The following is a 23,246-nucleotide window of genomic DNA, read 5'->3' on the forward strand; positions in this document are numbered from 1 at the left end:
AGATCTTGTTATAATTTATTCTCTACAATATTTAAATGACTCTAACAAATGCCTTTGGGTAAGAATAATGAGGCTGTATAGGAAAATTATCTAATGTTTGTTTGTACTTTAGCTGGAAAAGTAACAAGAAGAGGTTGAGATGGGAACGCCTTGCAGTTTCCTCATGTAGCTTACAAGTGTAAACCATTCAACTCTTCTTATTTCTCTCATGTTGAAGAATGAACTATTTTAAAGATCACTTTTATTTTTAAACTCCTCAGCATAATTTTTTTTCAATCCGGTAATGAAAAGTAGATAATTAGGTGCTCTCAGAAGGGTTATAATACCTATCACTTTTCCCTCTGGAGTCCATTGCACTTTCTTTAATACTGACTGTTTGTGTGTTGGTCCCATTTCAACTCCAGGTTTTGCAGAATTAATGTAAATTCTAATAATGAATATCTTTTTATATTAACCCATTACAGCAACAGTTCGGCAAGCCGGTAAAATTGTAGCACAACTGGATCTTATACATACTTCAGCTGAAGTACTTATTAGACCTTTCCAATTATTTGTTTCCATGTTAATCTTCCCTAAACCGCTGTGAGCACCTGAGAAATGACTCTATCATAAACACCTTTGTATCCTCTACTTTCCCGTAGGCCTGGTGCATAGCTGAATTTTGATAATCCTTTGTCAAGGAATGCTTGTTATTCTGACAAATATTCTAAATAAATTAATTATAAAACTAATTCTAAAATTATTCCAAATTAATGTCTAGTTTTAAGATAAACTGATCATAATATAAAATTTTATAACTGATTATTTACAACTGTTATAATTCACCTCTTTTTTAAAAATAGACTCTGGAAATCCAATATGCTTAATCTACTATCCACTGAAGAATAGTTTACCAGAGCAGAATTATAAGTTCATGATTCCATTAAGAAGGTTCCTTATGGTTCGTAGTCATCTATCTTAGTGCTAGTAGTTGTTGCTTGGTCCATTGGTTGTGTTCCCATTGCATTTCAACTGGGAAATGAAAAAAAGTTTAGCAGAAAATATATAGGTGAAATAATAGCTTAAATCAGTAACAAGAAATTGTGTAAATGTTTTATAGGCTCAAGAAATAACCTGAGATTTTAAATATTTTGAGTTGTTTCTAGTTTTTTATTTTGAAACTTTGCATATAAATTTGTTTCAAAGAAGTCATTCATCATCTTTGTCTTCTTAAGAGAGAGATTCTTTTATGCTTCATAAATAAATATAATAACATTAAGTTTGAGTAATGTTATAGATTTTTCCTTGTTTTGTTTTTAGGTATGTTTAAATATAACTGTAAGAATTATAGAATGTAATAGACTATCTTTAATATTTAGATGATTGTCTTTGGCAGAATAACATGTTTTCACATATACTATAATTTTAATAGACATTAATTATTTTAAAATCAGGAGATCTGTAATACCCAAAACCCAGAACAGAATATGTGAGATACCATCATTCAGTACTTGGCTCATGAATAACAAATATACTAAATTCTATTTTAGAGTATCGATATGCGTGATTTCCAATTATTTTTAAAAGAAGTTTAGTTTACTTGAAATTATCAATGTGAAAAAACCCTCAATTTCTATGTACTTATTTTTTTCTAGGCAGCTAAACTAACTCAATGAGGGCATTACATAAATAAATCCCATGGAAATATTGGCACAAGAGAGGAAGCTATTGTGACAATTCTAGTACAGGAATATTAATATTTATAAACAATCCAATTGAGAGTTCACAACAAAATCACGTCTGGGGGGGGTGTATAAAACAAAAACAATTAAAGCCCTCCTTCCCCTAAAAAAACAAATCAAAGTTTAGAAATATTTTGGAGCCATGGCTTTTCTGAAGAATTACCAGTTGAGAATTTCATTTTTAATTCTATCATTAATGGCAAGTTTGGTAGATTTTGTCACTATCATTTGAAATTATCAGCAGGCTTACTTAAGCATTAATAAAGTAACAGCTGCTGAAGCGGCAGCTGAATCTACTACTGTTTGTGTTTAATTCTTCCTTAATTGCCCCTATTCAGTCCCTACAAGTGAGAAAGAAATCTCCATATTTTATATCTCAGTTGCCTACTTTACTTGTCACTGTGTACTATGTGGTTACTACTTGGCTTGGTGAAAAGCAAGCAATATCTATTTTTGTAAACCTAAAAATAGATATTAGATTGTGTACCGTGTATAATATATACAATTTATAGAAGTTTGAAGTTTAGTTTTTCACTTATATGAAACATAACATTAATGTCATCAAATTTTTTTTCTTAAACACAACCTAGTGAGTACTAACATAATAGTATGAGGTGATTTCTTGTTTATTAAAGCCCAGTTTGTCACAGAGATAGTAAATATGAAACATTTATCATTTATTATTATTTCAGTAATATCAAAATAGAAATCATGCACATTGAACAATCTTACTGTTATTTTTTCATTCTTCTTCCCCCTCTTATATGATCTGAATATTAACCACGTGATCCAGCATCTCTCTTTCATGCTGCCAGAGATAGAGACCTGAACGGTAGCAGTGGACTGAGGTTGTTGGGGTGATGGGAGAGACGAAGGAAAAGAGTGTTTTTCCTAAATATCCCTATCTTTATTACTATGTAGTTCTTAAAACAAAAATGAGACAGCAGCCAAGCTAAAAGAGGTCTTTGGGAGAAAAATCAATGAGAAGATAAACCTCAAGAATACTCTCTTCTGTAACGAAGTTTAGGGGAGTAATGGGGGTAGAATTAGCAATAGTGATAGTTTTATACATCTACTAATTCATTTAAAAATATTTATTTAATGACTACTCTGTGCCAGGCACGGTATTAGGCACTGGAGATAGAGAATTTGACAAAATAGAGAAACTTCTTACTCAAAAAAGGACAGCCATTCTATTGGAAGGAGGACGACAGTAAGTGACATAATTTCGGGTCATGATAAATTTTATAAGGAAAATTAAGTGATAAAGAGTGATGGAATGAGTGGTCGGGAAAGATCCTTTTGAGTGACTGACATCAGAATAGACACATGAATGAAGTGAGAGAATAAACCATATGGATGTATGAGGGACAAGCTTTCCAGGCAGAAGGAATAGCAAGTATAAAGGCCTTGAGACCTCAATGTGTGCACACACATCAAGATTAGCAAGGCAGCTAGAGTTGTTGGAGCAAGCGTGAGCCAACTAAGACTGGAAGGATAATTGGAACCGATGTTGATGAAGTAGCCAGGGGCTATCTCTCATAGTGATTAAGTTTTATCCCATGTGTGCTAGAAGTCATTGGAAGAATCTGAGCAAGAAGTGATAATCTCGTTAAGTGTTTTTAAAAAGACCTTTCTGGTCTTTGGATGAAGAACAGACTCTAGTTGGGCAAGAATGGAAGCAGGAGACCAATTAGGAGGTCACTGCAAGAGTCCAGGCAGCATGACTAGGTAAATAGTGGTGGAGGTATTACACCATGTGTACAGAAGATGGAACATGTTTCCCTGCAAGTGCACACAGAGGCAAAGCATTGGTTCACATTATGCATTTTGAAGAATTTAGGAAAGTGTGATATCACTTATAAGTGACATTAAAATTAATATGCATAATTAACTAACTTAAATGTCTTAGCTAAATCACTTAAAATATTTCCAACTTATTCATATGCATTTACTACTTTAGTTATTTTACTGTTTTTCCGAACGTTTCGCATTGTAAAAGAGAAAACAATGTTTAGAACTGATTTTCCATTGTTAAATTGCAAGAACTTTCAGAAGTATGCATGTTTCACCGACCAGATCATGTATTGTAAAACAGTATTATTATGTTCTCTGATTCGTGGGACTTTGTAAAGAAAGTTTTCTCAGCACGATCAAATTTGGAGTCATTGTGCCATTCATGAAGATATGCTTTGTTATCTGATTTTTGTATTGGTCATTAGAAATTAGACCAATAAATTTTACCATTGTTCTATGAGACTTTAATCAAAGGTTTGCTATTAGCTATGTAACTCCATAAAGGGAATTATTCTGTTCTCCCTAGATGATTAATTCACTAGAAATTATGTTAATGTACAAGTAAATCTTATTTCTAGAGCAAGATCAGAAAAAAAGTTTAATTTAAAAATTCTCTGAGTGATTTTCTTTGAAAATTTTGGTAAATTAAATTGAAACTGTATTCAGCAAACATTTACTAAGCAGTTCCTTGCTGTCAGATTTTGTCCAATGCTCTAGGGATGTTAAATTGATTATGATGATATGGCTGAATAAGACAATTTGGAAGAGTTTCACATAGATGATAGAATATGAAACTAACACTTATTAAATTAATAAAATAGCTGCTGCCTAGGCATCTTGGTGAAATTTTCAGGGAGGGATACTTTACCATTCCCTCCATTCAGAGCTATGTGCTTGATTGAAGGGAATGCCTGCAGATTTCAAAGTGCTTATAATCTTGTAGGAATAGGAATAGGAATATATAATTTCAAAAATACGTACATCCAAATGTTGCATATCATTTTGGTTGACTTACATGTCAAAAAATCAGAAATAACACAACATGAAGTATAGCAATACATGTTAAATTGCATAGTTAAGTTTATAAGTGCTATCAAATTTCACTTAGGAGAAATTAACGTGTATAGACCGTTCAGGGAAGGCTACGTTGGAGCAAAACAACCAGAGATGTGTCTTATGGAATTTGTATAGTGGAGAAAAGGGAAGAAGATCATTTTGGCAGGGAAATACAGAAACAACACAGCAGAAGAAATGGTTATGGTGCATTTGAATGATTCTACAGAAAAATAGTGGGAAATGAGTGTGATTAAGACATCTTTGGAGCCATACTTGCCTTAAACTTGCACGAGTCTGATTTTTTCATCTGTAAAAAGGAAATCACACTACAAATTTGATAGAGCTCTTGTGAGGATTAATGGGATAGATATGGGCAAAAAATATAGCTCAGTCTTGGCCCATAATGGACACATTTAATCCTTGTTACTACTATGATATTTCTTTTTCCTGCTGCTGCTATCCTCCCAATCAGGCCTTTGTCATCTCAGACTCTTTCTTCAAGCTGCAACACAGGTATAATTATTTGGTAAAGCCTTCTCTGACGGAATCAGGTAGAAGTGACCTCTCCCTTTCCTTTGCACCATTCATATGACACATAACAATTTACTTATTTATTTTTCTTTTGCTGATATCGATTTTTAAAAATAATTTTGACCACTGGCTTCTTCTAACGCAAGATTACTTTATTCTTTAAAATAAAAAATCAATTAGTAAATCTATTTTCATTAAATCATATTAACCTCTACCTACAGAGTGAAAAAGTTCTTGGATTATTCCATTTTACCATCAGGCTCTTTTCTCCAACTGCTCAGTCTTTAATAACATGGTACTTGATGGGAAAATACTATATCTATTTATAAACAACTTTAATATAACATGTTGATTAGATTCCAAACTTATTATATTATTAAGGGACTTGAAATGAAGTTAGATCTTATTCATAGAAAATGCTATTATGTATAAATATTGATCCTTACTGCTGCAAGATACTCCTGAGGTCTCATTGTTTAAATGGATTTTAAAAATATATTTGGTGAGCAGGTAGGGACTGATTATCTTGACAATTGACGTTTGATAAGTTCTGTGTGTTTTACTATTAATAGTAACAACCAAGTTCTAATTAATTATTCAATGTAACATTAAATCTTACTAACTGAGAATATGGTTGAAACAACCCGTTGTTATTTTTAAAAAATCAATGGACTTTTCTAGAGCAGTTTTAGGTTTATAGAAAAGTTGTGCAGAAAGTAGAGTTTCCATATACCTTCTCGCCTCCTACCTCTCCGCACACAGTTTCCCTTATTGTTAGTGGCTTCCATTAGTGTAGTACATTTGTAACAATTGATGAACCATTGTTGATACATTATTATTACCTGAAGTCCATAGTTTACATTAGGGTTCACTCTTTGTATTGTACAGTTTTATGGGTTTTGATAAGTGCATGTGTCATGTACTCACCATTACAGTCTCTTACAGAATAGTTTCACTGCCCTAAAAATGTTCTGTGCTCCACCTGTTCCTCACTCCCCTACACCCCTGAGACCTTGGCAACCACAGATCTTTTTACTGTCTCTATAGTTTTCCCTTTTCCAAAATGTCACATAGTTAGAATCATAACATTTGTAGCTTTTTCAGACTGGCATCTTTCACTTAGCAATATGTGTTTAAGGTTCTTCCATTTCTTTTCATGGCTTGATAGCTCATTTCTTTTTATTGCTGAATAATGTTCTGTTATATGGATGTACCACAGTCTGTTGATCCATTTATTTTTTCAATGATGTTTTAAAGTGTCTGTTTACGTCGTTTGTTTTAAATGACTAATTTCTTTTATAATTGAGAGTATTTTACTATGTAATTTTTTGTCTTTTTTTCATTTTGTTTTTGGAATAGAAATTTTATTTTAGGCAATGCTAAGTAAATTTTGAAATTTGATGTATGTCTAGTCAATTCTATTAATATATGCCTATAGAACAACTGTTTTGGAATAATGTAGTGGTTTTGTTTTAATATATGTTATTTGAATTACTTCCTAACTTTTGTTTTAAAGAGGAGCAAACCACCACTTCATATTGTCCATTTTTTACCTGGAATCTTTGTTTCTTCAATTATCACTTTTTTTCTCTAAAAAACTTGTTTACTTTTTCAAACCATCTTTACTGCCTTCCCTTCTATCTTAGAGGAAATGCTGTCTGCTTCCTGTGGAAAATACTCCATCTGCCTGAACTCTACACCTAGCCTTCTAAATTCTCAGAGAGTATAATCTATTAATGACTGCCTTGCTTCTGTCTATTTCCCTTTCCATCTCTACAAACTCTTTCATAGATGAATGAATGAATGAATAACATCTCCATGATTCCGTTTCTGGCTTCTGAGATGCATGTCTTGCTTAGCTCTAGGTATAGGTTTCAATAGCTTAGGTTTATATCCCGGTTCCAACGCTTAATTAGTTCTGTGACAATGAGCAAGTTTTATAACTTCTCATGGTTTCAGTTTCCTTATCTGCAAATGGGAATAATAGGATTGTGTAAGGATTAAATGTGATAATTCATGTAAAGTTCTTAGCACAGTGCCTGTTGCAAAACAAATGCTTAAGGACCATTAGCAATTATTATTGTTAAATTGATATTTTCCTTGATTTATGAATATGAAATATGATGATACTCTCCCCAGGACCCTGAAGACCTTCCTAATTTGTAGAGAAATGTCTTTCTTTCTCCATTGCTACTCTCAAAGATACTCTATCCAAGCATCTGAATGTTCCCTATTCCCCATACAGCCCCAGCATAAAAATGCACATAAACACATACCCTGAATAATGTCGTCAACAAACTCAGCCTCTTTGAGAAGTTTCTTTTTTAAGTCCTCCAACAATTTCTGAGGCAAAAAAACAACAGATGCCCAATTTCATTCTTTTATACATTTTTCTGTAGCTTTCTACAATGAGCATTTCTTATATATTATCTGAAAGCTCAGTATGTTTATGAAAATAAAAGAAATGCAGAAATATAGTTTCCCATCATAGATGTGAATAGATGCTGTTGTTATTTTAAAATATAATAATTATTTCTTTCAATATATTAGAGCTTAAATTCGTCCCTGACAGATGGTTATAACATGATGAGTGAAAGCATTAGTAATTTGACATATTTAAGCTACCATGGAAAATTAGCAACTTTGTGAAAATTGAAAAACTCATTTCCTAATTCGATTTAGGCAAGGCTGCAAGGATTTTCATTAAATAATGTAAAACAAATTAGAGGAATAAAAACAAAACTCAGGGGCAGTAAACACAATCACATTAGAATATGATTTTCACAATGTTAACTATTTAAAGACTGTAATCTTTTAACTATATTCTAGTTTTAAAACTAGAACAAATGTTTTTTGATTATCAGCTAAATAACTTGAGGTAATTATTATTATTATTATTATTATTACTACTACTATTTAGAATGTGACCAAAGTATTTAGAAAATCATGATTGATATTACATGGTTTTTAAAGTTTAGATTAAAAGTAATTATGAGAAGTTTCAGTAGCATAATAATTCAGGTACTGAATGTACAATAGTTTCTTCAGTTTTTTTCATCCCATATAGTTTTTTCTTTCTATATCGACTTGCAATAAATGCTGCTTTGCTAATCTAGAAGCACCTAAAAGTGAGTAGCAGAGTAAATGAGATGCTTCACTTCAAAGCAAAGAATGCTTTAATTGTTAATGTAGTCATTATGGAGACAATTCTCAGGTGTAAAGTCTTTGTTCTGTTTAATTTGGTTACTGATTTCTTTCTTGTGACTTAGGACCAATTTTGTTTTTCCTTTTTTATGTTTCTCTCTACAGAAAGCTGACCTTGCAGTTGCTCCACTGGCTATTACCTACGTTCGAGAGAAGGTCATCGACTTTTCCAAGCCCTTTATGACACTTGGAATAAGTATTTTGTACCGCAAGCCCAATGGTACAAACCCAGGCGTCTTCTCCTTCCTGAATCCTCTCTCCCCTGATATCTGGATGTATATTCTGCTGGCTTACTTGGGTGTCAGTTGTGTGCTCTTTGTCATAGCCAGGTAACATGCTCACTTTTGTGATTTTTTTGGCAATTGTTACCTTCTTTTTCTAACTAATAATTGTCAAAAGTCACAATCAATTTTACTTTTCTTTTTCTTTATTTCCCATGGGGTGCTGAAGACTAATGAACTTTTAAGAGTCACAGAACTTTCTAAAAAGTACTATGATGCCTTCTTGGGCGGAAAGCATGCTGGTTGTGTCAGTAAGCTATAAGTGTGGTAGGGTTCAGAATCTAAAAGCAGTCTAAATCACTATGATATAAATTATTTCCTCATTTTGAAGATTTCTCTTGAACCACAAAGCAAAATAGTATGTTTTACTAATTTGAATTAAAAAATCAGTCATAAGAAAAACAAAAGTGGTAAAATTTAAAAGGAAGCTTTTTTTTAATGAACCAAGGCTAATTGAAAATAAGCATTTTAAGTATAAAAAGACTACCATGATTCCCTACATAGAATTTGTCCTTTTGTCCACAGAATAAATATATAACCACAAAAAATTGCCCTATTTTCATTGAAAGGTAGAATGTATTTCAATCACAGGATGCAAAACTCAAATGCCTAATTGAAAAAAATACATATTTATATTTTTATAATGTCCTTTAAAATCTATGATCTAGCTCAATCTATGTTGAATTTGCTACTTTATTGTTATACTGGAGCTGGAAATTTGTGATCATTTTTCATTTATGCTTACTTCTCTATCAAATTTTCAACAGCTAGATCATTTCAATATGATTTAGTTTACTTTTTGCCTTAATTAAGAAAATTAAAACTGTCTCTCAGGACTCAGAACTCTATTGTTAGTCTAATGACTTTAAAAGTCACATATTCATTATAGTCTTTGGATTTTTATATTCTATCAGATATCAAAAAGATAGCTCTAAATCCAAGATGAATTAAAATTCTCAATGCTTATAATGTATAACCATAAATATGTTTTTTGGCCTTATCATCAATATTAAATATTACATATGTGGGGGTTTTTTCAATTATCTTACATAGGTTCTTCTGATAAATGTATCACTAAGAGTATTTGTCCTTCCTTGAACATATTCTTTTCTCAATGAAGTCATGTATGTTCTCCTAGTGGTAAAAAAAAGTTTAGTTCATTCAATTAAAAAAGGAATAAAATCATTTATAGAAGTAGCATTATATATATATATATATATATATATATATATATATATATATTTTGGTGAGGAAGATTGGCCCTGAGCTAACACCTGTTGCAAGTCTTCCTCTTTTTGCTTGAGGGAGAGTGGCCATGAGCTAACATCTGTGCCCATCTTCCTTAATTTTGTATGTGGGCTGCCTCCACAGCACGGCTTGATGAGTGGTGTAGGTTTGTGCCTGAGATCCGAACCCTCGCACCTGGGCCACCGAAGTGGAGAGTGCCGAACTTAACCACTATGCCACTGGTCTGGCCCCAGAAGAAGCATAATATTTTTTGACATATTTTTGATATATTTACATTTTTATATATTTATACACAGATGTTTTTGATATACGTACAAATAAATGTTCCACAGATTTGTAATTTTCCACCTACTTGGTTCAATATTAACACTTGAGTTCTTCAAACAATTATCATTTGAATTTGGCTGAAAATTTGTACTGAAACCGTATAGACATATAGCATTTGTAACTGTATGGTAGATCCTGTTAAAATTTTTATTTGAAGTTTAGAATTCTTCCCCCAAATTGAGAATTTGGAGTATGAAGTTCATAAACTTTTAGCTCTAGCTTTTTCCATATTTTGTGAAAATAAAACAACCTTCTCGTTTTTTAGCATCTGTGGACCAATTACATTTTTTTATAGTGACCAGCACAAGCCATCCTGTTTTATATGTGTTTGGAAAAGTGAGTTTAAGGATTACAGCTAAATAATTCAGTGGTTAGAGAACTCTGCAGCCTGCCCACAGGGCAAACAGAAAAATAAATACTCTAAAGTATGGAGAAAGCCTAAGTATAGAAAAAGTCTGCAGGAACACCTGTTCCTTCTTAATCAAATTAACAAAAGTTTCTAGGAAGGATATAAATGAAGCCTAGAGGAAAAGGACCTGAGACAATTCTGAGGCAGTTATGTGGGCATCGATCAAGCTGCATTAAGTCTAATCATATTCTCCAGGGGATCTTAAACAGAGACTATTGAGTTACCTCAAATTCATAGTCGGAGTTTTAGATATCCTCATTTTCTGAGCCCAAATCTTCTAAAATTAGATTCAAAAGCAAATACTGAAACATCTGGAATCTTTTCCAGCTTAAAAGTACATTTGCAAATAGAGACATGTGGTATGTATATGCACTTATCTAAATTTATATTTCTATAACTCGCACTTTGATAAATTGTCAAATAATGTAATAGTATAGTATCTGTATAATTATGGTAATATGTATTATTTGCACAAAAGAAATACACCCGTGTCATTCTATATGAGAACATAAAAGTAGCTGGTGTGCCATTTTTTAGTGTCTTTAAATTTTGGAATATTACTGTTATATTTTGTCATTAGTTATTAAATGAATGGATTTGAAAATGATTCTATTTTAGCATCTTATTCATGATGTGAAAACAGTCTCATATAGTTTAAAAAATTAAGTTTAAAATCTTCATTTATGGGCAAATTAACAGATATTCTATTAAATAAGAAACAATGTTAGATATCTTATAAAGTAATAAAAAATATTAAATATTCTTGGCAAAGGAATACATAATATAAAAATAAATTATTTATGGATTATCTCAGAATATTTTGTTCAATTCTCAATATTATACTAATCTTGTATAAATATTACCACATTAAAAAAACACACTAAAAATGTAGACTCTATCCAAGAAATTTTCTTTTAATCTATTTAAATTCTAAACTGAACTTCCAAAACCAAATGAATTTATATAATTAAAATCCACTCTGACATAGTATTGAACTCTTGCTACAATGAAAGTTCGCAATGTGCAAATGCAGACAAAATGTCCAAACTTCAGTTATAGAACTTAATTTTCTAATTTAAGTGGAATCATGATATTTGTTTTCAATTCAAAATAAATGTGACATTTTGATTTTACCTATGAATAAAGATTATGTCATGTCATATAGAGATCACTGATGAAATTATTAACATCATTATTGATGTAAAAATAAATATGGCATTCTTTATCTTTATGTATATTCTTTGTCTTTATCTCCTTAATGATTACAGAGAAAAGAAAGACAAGTTACATTCTAAAAAAATTCTCAGATGTGTGTTTCATTCTTGCTGAAAATCGCAGAAACAAAGTTCTAAAATAATACCACTCCAATAACAAAGTTCATATTTATTAATGATTGGAAGTTATGTCATATTCAATTTTAGAAAGTTATGTCATAGGTATTTGGAAGATAATAAATTTTATCTCAAAATTAAAATTAATAAATGATTTAAGTATAGTCAAAAATTTTAATTTCTATTACTTTACTTTTGTTGTGGTCACCCACTGATATTGCTCCTATTATTATTGTTACAATTAATCTTCCATATCTTTCTAGCAACCAAGCCACACCATCAGTTTGTTCTTTGTTTCCACTTCAGTTGAATAATTCCATCAATCACTCACTCAATTAGTCAAATATTTGTTGAACGTCTAGTAACCACTGGATAATTAGAGTCCCACAAAGTATTAAAAATTAATTTATGACCCTCATCTATTCATTAATTTATTTAACAAATATCTGCTGGCTACCTATAATGTTCTAAGAATTGTACCACAGATTTAAATCCAAGAACAAACACTACTGTATACATTCTTTTAATTAATAAACTCATAATCAATGCATTTATCTGACAAATATCCATTGGCTTTGAATGAAATTCACAGAAATATTTAATAGTTATGCTAAATTTTTATGAATGCCGTCTATTTTAAATATATTTTTCTAAAACATGGCTAATAACATGTATTTTACTGGAGAGACATATACAACTATAAAGGAAACGAAGCAGTAAGCAGATTGTTAGTTATCATTAGAATACTAGATTTGAGGCTTATTGAATTATCTAATGTATCATAGTATTAACAGTATTAATTTTATGATAAATTAAGAACAGATCATAATTGTTAGAATTTATGTTTTTTAAAATTGAATTTAAAAGTAGGTTGTGTTAACCTTTTAAAATTTCCCCTCACCCTTATTTTGTAAGAAAAAGATTAACCAGTATTAAGAAAGAGGTGTATGGTTTTATTTGTTTGTCTGGGTATGGTTTTATAATCTATGATATCTTGCAAACCGTTGCATTGGTGTTTATAGCATAATGACATAATCAGCATGCTTATCTGAATTAGCTGAGAACTCTTATTTCAGAGTAAAAATGAGCCTGAGGTACTGCATTCTAGACATAGAATGGCTTTATCCCAGGTCTCTTTACAATAGCTCTTGTCTGACAGAGAATTAGGAAGAAATCTTGTCCATGATGGGCTTGTACTTAGTCATATTTTCCCCTAAACTCTGCCCTTCTTTTTCTATTTTGTTTTTCTTTGACCTAGGTGTATTAGTATAGAGATAGCAGTTAGTCATATAAAAAGTCTGGTTAGGGAACCCACCCTTTACACTAATAATGACAGGTATTTTTCACCTTGCTTCAAATATTTCCTTTATGAAAGAACAAATAATATTGACACAATAGATACTATTTATAAAATGAGTCCATTTAAATTCCCATAATATTAGATAATTTTTTGTTTTCTTTATTAACTGTGGTTGTCTCCAAGACAACCAGAGCTGTTCTGAAATTCAGCATGCAAATCTTGGTCTAGGGTCCTTAGTAGTTTGGGATACAGAGATGAATAACTAAAGACCAAACTTAAAAGAAGGGAATAATGGTATATACATTTCCCTCCAACAGGATTGATGCAACCTTAATAATAAGTCACTTAGCATATAAGCACATTGCATGTGTTGTTCTGAGATTGGCATTTTAAAATTAAATACAAATAAACTCTAGAGAAGAAAAATAATATTATGCCAAATTTTATAGTAAGAATATTACACAGAAATTTTTTATGTTACTTAAATGAACAAATGAATATGGTCAAATATAGAGAAAAGAGTAAAAGAAGCCAAGAAATATTGACTAACCTGGCTTTCCTAGCAAGAATAGCAAATCAAAGAATACTCAGTGTGTTAAATACATAACATTAGTTTTTTTAAGTTAAAAAGAATGTAGGAATTTCTTGTGTGTTTTTGCATTGAATTACTTTGCATAATTTTTAGGATATTAGAATATTATCTATTGTATTATTCGTTTTATTGCTTATTATTGCAGTAGAGGATGTTCTCCTTAGAATCTGCCTGAGGGTTTACTATTAGAGTGACTGCCAGGACTGTTTTGACATGTGTTTTGGCTCTAACATGGTCTGTGGTCACAAGATGACAAGGCTATCGCCTTACTGAGAATCCTCCTACTTGTAAAAATATTCTGAATTTCTCTTGGAGCTCAGAGGTAAAGATGTTCTAAATATAATGTTTTTGATGGTTTAACTGAGTTTAGAAAACCATGTCCAAAGTGCTTGCATTAACAGCTTTGATCTTGGCTCCTGACTAGTGTGCAATAGCTTTTATAGTCCTGTCACAATGATAGGTGACATTTAATGTACGGTGAAGGGCAACAATGAATTATTATGCACTTGGAAATGGATTACTGTTTTGGTGGGATGTTTGATGTTAAACTAATCTGCTGTCAAAAAGACCATTGTCACGTTGAATAAAATGCCAATTTTGTTGTGTGCCTTTGCCACCAACTTGCCCACCTTTTACTGGAAAACCATTTCAGTTTTGCCTTTCTGTAACATAATTTTAGATATATTTTACTTTTATTTTTTAGTCATTTTTTTACTCAAGAAAATTTCAGGGAAGCCTATCTGTTATTCCTCTTCCCATTTAGCAATTTTCCTAGAATTTAATGAAAATTTGGGTTGAAATAGCACTGTTTTGCTAATATGCCTTTCACACATATGAACGTGATTATTAAAATTGATTATAATAACAAATGCCTTAATTATAGACCGAAAAGTCAACATTGATTAAAGCTAGATGCTTTTTCAAACTATGTTTCCATAAGGGATGAGGCTACTTGAACAGACTTTTGTCACAGTTGTTATTTGGTAAATCCATTGTAAAATAATTTACTTCTTTATTTTTAATGGTTCCAATAGTGTTCATGATTGCAAAGTAGACATGGAGTCAATAACCCAGAAAAAAGTCTTAGTTTGTATAATTAGTAGAACCAAACCAATTGAAACTAAGTTGAATCAGTGACTTCTTTTCAGCAATGGTGAATATAGTATCTAGATAATTGAGGCAGTAGAGATTTTAACTGAAATTACCTGAATAGGATAAAGAAGAAAATTTTAATCATCATAAGAGAAAATAAACACATTTTCCTCCTCTCAATTTTATAATTATGCTAGACATTTACAAGAATAAAAGATTTGAGAAAAGAATTGAGTAAGACTAACACAATTTAAAGTGCTTTTTCTGTAATCTTCTGTAATCAAATGCTTGTAGGCATTTTCTTTTAAAAATAATTGTACTTGAGCATCTTTTAGTAATTTCTACATCTCTTTTCAAATTATTTTTTACATAAAAATATTTTTTGATTGTTAGGACAAAATTAAGTATAAGTGCAAGAGCAGAAGTTTGATAGCCCATTTTTATTTTTCATATCCTATGGATAAATTATTTGCCTGTATGTTTCCTTGCTTCCATCACCAAATTGAATTCAAAGACTCCTAGAAGCAAAACAGCTGCCTCTCTGTCTAGTCATTGCAAATGTGTCCACTTAATAAATGTCTTGGCCAATGAGCTTCTGAAAACTGTGGTCACCCTACGATGGTTTGTTTCAATTTAGAAGTTCCACAATGTCTAGCTCAGTAAATCACAGCAACTAATTTTAATAAATTACAGTACATAGAGTCACATTAAGAAATTCGAGAATGCTAAAAATCTTGCAGTTGAATGTTTATTAAATGATTATATTTGCTACCAAAAAATGAAACCTCTGTTCTTAATGAGTCTTTTATGGAACATGCAATTATGTTTATACACACACACACACACACACACTCTCATGTCTCCTGGTGAGAAACAATACCCTTGTAAGAAATTATTTCTTTCTTTGAAATATTTGGAAAAGGGGTGTAGTGGCTTCTTTGGCAGTTACCACTATGTCTCTTACAGATTTCTCATTAGCTAATTTAGATTCAAAAACTAATACGACAAAGACAAGACTGTGAATGACTTGTTTCTCTTCCTTTTTGTTTTTTCTTTTCTTTCCTTTCTTTATTTTATTTATTTATTTTTTGACCATAAGGAAGAAATTCTTTGAGGTGACTCTTAAGAGCCAACAAGATAAAGAGAACCAAGCATTTTTCACCAAGTGGTCCACTTATTCTTTTATTTTTTTGCAGTTTCTTGGTAGCTACTTCTCCCATAGCTGCAGACTACCGTTAATTGTTTGTAAGAAGCCGTCTCCCCAGCTTCTTTTGTCTGTGTTAATTCTCAAAACAAAACTGCATTTCTGTTGTTCCAGAGCCATCAGGAAAACAGTTCCCTGGGATCTGAGGGGATGGTTTCTCAGTCACTTAAGAAAGCTCTTCACCATCTGAAACTATGCCAGAGCAGTCAGTGTCTTTTTTTTTTTTTTTTTTGAATTTAACAGTGTTCTCTATGAAATATTTTAATCTACAATGTCTAGTCAAGAGAGGCCAAAACTTTTATATGAACATACACCTTGAAACAGTGGAGTCTGTGCAGGAAGCCAGTGAAACAAAGATGATGAGAAAATAAAGAAATGTTCACTAGGAGTTTGCTGTCTTTGTACAATGACTGAGAGTACTCTGCTCGAAAAAAGGCAGTTGTCTTGAGAAATGTAGAGAAATAGGTCTGTTTTCTTTTTCTTTAATGGTGGTAAGCATGACACCTAAATTATTAATATTTTTACCTGGATAAAGGTGTCCTTTTGGTGTAAGAATTCTTGGGTGGATGTTTTCCTGTATAGTCTTGTACTGGGCTGGTGAGTCACGTGGAGGAAGTCATTGAGAGAGAAAAGGAAGAAAATAATACATATGGCATGTCAACAATAGTCACATTATATTTGAGAACCATGAAGAGATTAATTTATTAGCTTTTTTTCAGTAACTATATGTTTTTATGGTTTGATTTAAGGAATAAGTAAAGTAGGTATACATCATCTGCCCATACCCCTTGCAAATAAGATTAAAGATGTTTTCTCTTTGTTTAATGTTATTACTGTTACACTTTTTAATTCTAATTTGTTATTAAGAGAAAGGTTGTTCTAATGAAAAGAAAACAGATTTAGAAGAAAACAGAAAACAGACTTAGAAAAGGAACTTGTATCGTTTGGTTCTTTTTGACTATCATGTTAAATTCACTTTCTACTTTTTATTCTAAGATTTTAGGAAAAAACACCTTGGCTAACTTTTTTTCTTTTAATTTTTAAAAGAGTGCTATATTAAATATTTGTTCTACGTGTTAGCCATGTATTGTTTTATAATAACAGGTGATTACTTAAAAGAATCACCTTAATTAGCTACACTTAAGAAACATGTCTTTCTCTTTAGATCTGCAAATAAAGAAGCTTAAAAAATATTTCCAATCACTTGGACACCTAAACAGGAGACATCAGCAAGCCACACGTGCGGATTTGCTTTATAAACCTCTTCTCTAGAAATGCTAACTTTCTTCCCCTGAAAATTACTGGCTGCATATAGTAAAAGAATTAAACCACACTGTGAGCTTTTATGGAGACTCAAAATGCTATTGATATTGTTTTGATTTTTTTTTCATAATTCATGGATGTGGGAGAAATATCAATATTAAATGAAAATGTATGGATGTAATTTTTAGTGGTATTTATAACTTTATTTCTTCATGCTATGTAAGATAATGCACTCTATCCAAATAATTAATGAGTAGGAGATATAGTGTCATCAACCAGTGTAACTTCATTCATTAGAGCATGTCACAACACCTTAATTGCTATAATTTTTTTTACATTTCATTACATAATTACATCATTCAAGTTAAATTATTTTCACATCAATCCTGTTGGGTATAGATATATATATATATTTTTAGGGAAAATATCATTGCTCTCTCAAATAGCAGTAGGAACTTCAATCTGATATTTGGATAGAAAGAACTTGATAATAGCTATGTTTTATATAAATAGTTTTTAGTAAAATGAATGACAACACAAACTATTCTATTGATTTTCAATACCCATGACTTTAAATATTTCTAGTTAACCCTTGTATAATGAGGGACACTATAAAAATGTGAAGTTAGCTCCATTAGAAATTTGTTGATTTTATACCTATTTTTGAAATTTCCTTTGGAAGCCCAGAAATTAACCTGACAACCTTTATGACAAAGAAACCTTATTAATGAAGTAATTATACATATCTGTATTTTAAAACTAGAGTAATTCTTTCTATTTTGTCTAATGTACATTGGATTGAAACAGAATTTTAGTTTCAATACTTTGTAACATATATAAAACGTAATTCCCCCCACCCCTGGCCTGAATGTAACTTAGTTTTCTACTATTCTTTATGAGAGATGTTTAACTCTAAATTAATTATTTTAAAACATTTCCCATTTTCATGTGCCTGTCTGACTACTCCTGAGATGATAAAAAGAGGTGAATAAATTTGCAATAGATTTTCCTATTAAATTAATGGACTTAATATTTGAAGCAAAGGTGAAATTGTAGGGTTTGTATGTTACTGGCATGATAAACATTATAAACAGAATAGGGCTACAACTGTCATCTAAGTTGGTTCAGAATATGCACCTGAATATTATTTTAACATAAAATTAGGTAAGTGTTTCCCTGCTTCCCTTACTATTATTGGTACCAAGATTGGGGGTGCTGGGAGGTGTGTTATTCAACATAAATTTAGCAATTCTCTAGACTGACTGAAGATATGTTTTGGAAACTGGTATTTCCAAAAGTGATTATACCAAAAAAAATTGAAAATAGTGAAAATTTTGCTTGTGGAAGGAGATGCAAAAATGAGATTTACATTCAGGGAAATGTATGTCGATTTCCAAATTTTCATATTACCACTTCAATTTTCAATTAGGCTTTCAAAATTTTTTAATTAGGAAGATATTAGAAATAATTTTTAAAATCTTCCATCTGCCAAAATTTATAAAATATTTTTGTGAACATTTCTTAATTCACATATTCCAGTTGGAAAAAAAATAGTGAATGCTTTCCAAACATACTTCAGTTGTTTTAGATATTGGTGCATACACTTAATTTTTAAATATTTTATTGATATATTTGATACAACAGAGTATAATTTCAAAAGGTATTTAGTTGGAAGATAAGAAACCCACAAGGCACTAAACATTGTGAAACTATTATTAAAATTAATTTTATATAATATAAATTCAAGGAAAAAAACATTTAAGTGCCTTGCATGTTTATGGTAGCTGGTTTGCTATTTTTGTATAATCCAGATATTTGTATATTAGCTAATCAATTTAAATGTTCAAGTCATGCTAGAAAATCAAATGCTACCTTTCTAATGCCAGCTTCAAGTTCTTGTTGGTAACATTGAGTGTCCATTTTAAAAAAAGCATAGTCTGTTTCATTTTCCACTATGAGCAACCACATGACCACCTGATCTGAGGACAGTCTGCCTTGTGCCTTTTAATACTGGACTTACTGCTTTTAAAATCCTTAGCAAGTGTGTTGCAAGCTAAACACTTGCTTCTGATCTGTAAGTCTAAGTGAGAATTTTTTCAAATGTAAATTATGCTTATATTGATTTTAAAATAACTACTTTTTAATGTTTGGTACTTCACTTGCAAACAAATAGCTATATTGGTAAAAAATTACTGATGGGACAAACCTATGCTTTCTTATGCAATGTGGATATGTGGGCCATTTTCCTTACTATTCCCAATTTAAAGCCACTCTTACTTTAATTTAATTGAACAATTGGGTATTAAAAAATGATACTAGTAGCTATTTAATGAAACTATATAAAAGCCATCATATAATTTTAAAAACAGTTTCCAGCTTTAAGTGTAGAATTATATTTTTTTCATTTTACATTTGTTAAATTAAGTCTGAATTTTTTGGCAACCAAAATAATACCTTTCCTTCAGAAATCTTAAAATGATCTGTAGATGATTATAATAAGGACTTTTTTATTCCATAACAATAAAAACAATCGTAGCTAGTTTAAAACTGAAGTAAGTTGTGGTATACCATTATGACTTAATTTTATTCAAAAAGATACTTCTTAGGGTAAAAATAGGCACAAGGATCTGAAATCAGCATATTGTTGAAGTTAAGTTCCTATATCAAATATAAATCTTAAATGGGAATCAGCAGGAAGTCTTACATTTTGAAGACACATTATTATTTCTAGTTATCCATTTGTAGCTGATAATGATATTTATTTTTCCTCAAGATTATATTTTTAAGAAAATTGATCACAATTTAAATTTGTCATTAACAAATTACAAATCAATGGAACTGATCATTGTTTCCATCTCATTAAGCCCTTCTAATCCATTTAGATCTACTAAATAATATGTTCCATAGCATATTATTGTAGCATTCATATACAGTTAATCCTGGAACTTCACTCTGTAAATCTGATGACTTTCTGATACTAAAGCTATCAATTAAACAGTGCCGAGGTTAACTAATGAACAATGTAAGGCATAAAAGTTTAACATAAATGATATGTATTGTTCAGTGGTGTGATGGTAATTGTTTAATAACTGGCTGTGGCAAGGAGAGAGGCTTTGATTCTAGTAATTGCCAGTTTTTAGGGTATAAATACTACCACTACAGCCAATGTCAAGCTACCAATGGAGTTTTACTGAGTGCAGAGTTGGGAAGATAGGTGCAAAATTGGCTCTCACAAGCCAGTACAAGCCGATCTCCAGCATAATGTAATATATAACATGTTCAAGTGAAGGGAAATGTGTAGACCATAAAAGTGAATAAAGAGAGTCCAGGTGGAATGTGTTTGTACAGATATGCAGGGTGTATCGGAAGCACATGTGGAAGATAATAGCAAGATTGTAGAGCCCTGGAAGCAAAAGTAAAGAATTGAGCTTTTATTAATACAATTAGAACCTTTGTAGGAATTCTAAACTTAAAGTAAATTCCAATTTATCCTTTCACTCATGAAAATAATTTATGTCTAAACAATTAGCATAATTTTTTGAAGTTAACTGCATGTTAAAATATCTATGGAAAAGGGAAAATACACTAAGTAAAACTTGAGCTGTATGACAGTGTCCTGGAATGAGTCATTGTGGATTCTGATGTTTTCTGAATTATTGAGATTGTATCATTAAATAGAAAACTTGAACTCTTTCCCTGGAAAATTTTTAACCATGAAATGGTCTTCCTTGCTTATAATTTGTAATCAAAATTTTGCAAGATCATTCAGTAACAATATTATAAATGTCAATTAATGTCCTCTGACAGTTCAGTAATAGGTTCAGAGTCCACGTGAGCAGGAATAGGTTCACATGTAGTTAATAGGAAACCTGATAAAACAGTTACTTTAATAAATAGGGGGATTATTTTTGTTATGGAGTCATAAATTAGGAGGAGTAAGATTGAAACAGCTGCTGAAAGGTGATATCAAGGAACTTGGCACCTTCTGTCTATAAGCTACACTATTCTTAGACTCAGGCTTCCATCTTCATGATTGCAAGATGGTCACTGCAACTCCAGGCATTGTGTCTGTGTCCCAGGCAGGAAGAAGGGAGAAAGGAAACAGGCAGAAGACAAAAGACATTGTCTTTTAATTCAGAAAGGAAATGCTTCTTCTATCTACATCTTATTGGCTAGAATTATTTTTCTTGGCTATTCCTAGCTGCAAAAGAGGCTGCAGGTACGAGTTTATTTTACCTGGGCATACTGTCACCTCTTCTTCTGTAGGTAAGAAAGAAGATGTTCTTGGATATGAGATTGGCTGTGTCTGCCACAGGGATTATTAAATTGTGAAGTAGTGTTTGGCTACACATGAAATTCTCTCAGATTTCTTGTTTCAAGTGTCCATTTCGGAAGTTTTCTTTCTCTTTCTTTCTCATCTGTTATCAGGGTGCCTGTCTCTAAACAGCCTGACTACTCCCTTCCTCTTTGTTATTTTAACCTGGCATGCTCTTTAAAACAAGTTAAGGAAGGTTGTTTAAAAATATATGAAAAGTAAGTGTAAATGTTTCATATTTTAAAGGTCTTTTGTACTTGCTTTCTGGTCCTGACCTACATTCTTGAGACATGAATTTACCAAATTAGTTTTGTGTAAGAAGCCTGAATTATTACTCTAATATTATCTTAAATGATGCTATCAAAATATGTTTTCAGTGCTATAGAAAATAACTCTGGCTTATTTTTGATGTGGAATATTCCAGTACATCAATGCCCTCCCTAACTTTTCTAAAGCAATGAAGAAGTTGGAGCAAAAAAAAGTTGTTAAAAGTGGTAGGCTCCATAACACTCATGCAATATAAATGTGTTATGGCGTATCGTAGGGCAGCCTTTATAAAACATTAGGTGCCAAGCTTTTTCTAGGGGGAAAAAAAGTGAACTCAAGAGAGTTCTATGATCAAATAAGATCAGGAGAACTATGTACTGGATCCTCCTCTTGGTGATTTACTTTTGTTTTCTTAAAGATTTATTTATTTATCTTTTTTGTGAGGAAGATCAGCCCTGAGCTAACAACTGTCGCCAATCCTCCTCTTTTTGCTGAGGAAGACTGGCTGTAGGCTAACATCCGTGCCCATCTTCCTCCACTTTATATGGGATGCCGCCACAGCATGGCTTGGCAAGTGGTGAGTCGGTGCACGTCCAGGGTCCAAACCCCAGGCCGCCGCAGCGGAGCACTCACACTTAACTGCTGCTCCACTGGGCCTGCTCCCTTGGTGATTTGCTATTAACGAGTTAAAGGCTCTGAGAAGTCTTGCAATAAGGAAATCTGATTACGTTAGCTTAACTCAGCATTTTCCAAACATTTTTGGCCATGGGACTTTTTTCCTCTGTGATTCTCTATATTATCTCTTATTATATGTTCTCTATTAATAACTAATCAATTAATCTGCTGAGTCAAAATTGTGAAGCATTGTTTTAATGTATAAATTCATTTTAATTTTTTGTTTTCATCATACACATTCCATACAGATTAAATTACCTGTAACAAGACTGAGTTAGCATCTATACTCTTGATTCCTCATGGAATTATTATCAGTGTTCATTTTGCTGAAGTATATGGAAAGATGAGATTCCAACACATCTATTTAAATGGCAGTTTATGATTAATAGTACTTGTATAAATTAACTAACATATTAAAGTTTTCAAAATTTATAGTTGCTTCAATTTTTAATATTCTGCTTTATAAAAGTAAAATAATGAATGTGAAAAATTTTAATTTAATTATGAAAATTTAAAAATTTACTTCCATTTAAAAATGGAACAACTTATTACTTATTCGTGAACTTGGTTAGAAAATCAAGTTTTGCTGTTAAATTATCAGAAAGACACTTGTTGAATATTTAATAAAACATT

General features: G+C 31.4%; 1 protein-coding gene across 5 annotated transcripts in view; it reads left to right on the forward strand.

Annotated features, from left to right (window-relative positions):
• The window catches only part of GRIK2 (glutamate ionotropic receptor kainate type subunit 2), a 653,495-nt gene that overhangs the window by 478,791 nt on the left and 151,458 nt on the right, over nt 1-23,246 (forward strand). For all 5 annotated transcript variants that reach the window (XM_087443926.1, XM_004422155.3, XM_087443925.1 and 2 more), the window contains one exon: nt 8,415-8,638. In XM_087443926.1, coding sequence (XP_087300052.1) covers nt 8,415-8,638 — 224 coding nt within the window. The remainder of the gene's footprint in view (nt 1-8,414; nt 8,639-23,246) is intronic.

This window comes from Ceratotherium simum, chromosome 19 (genome assembly GCF_057802395.1).
Source record: "Ceratotherium simum simum isolate JZ-2026a chromosome 19, ASM5780239v1, whole genome shotgun sequence".
NCBI classification, from domain to species: domain Eukaryota; kingdom Metazoa; phylum Chordata; class Mammalia; order Perissodactyla; family Rhinocerotidae; genus Ceratotherium; species Ceratotherium simum.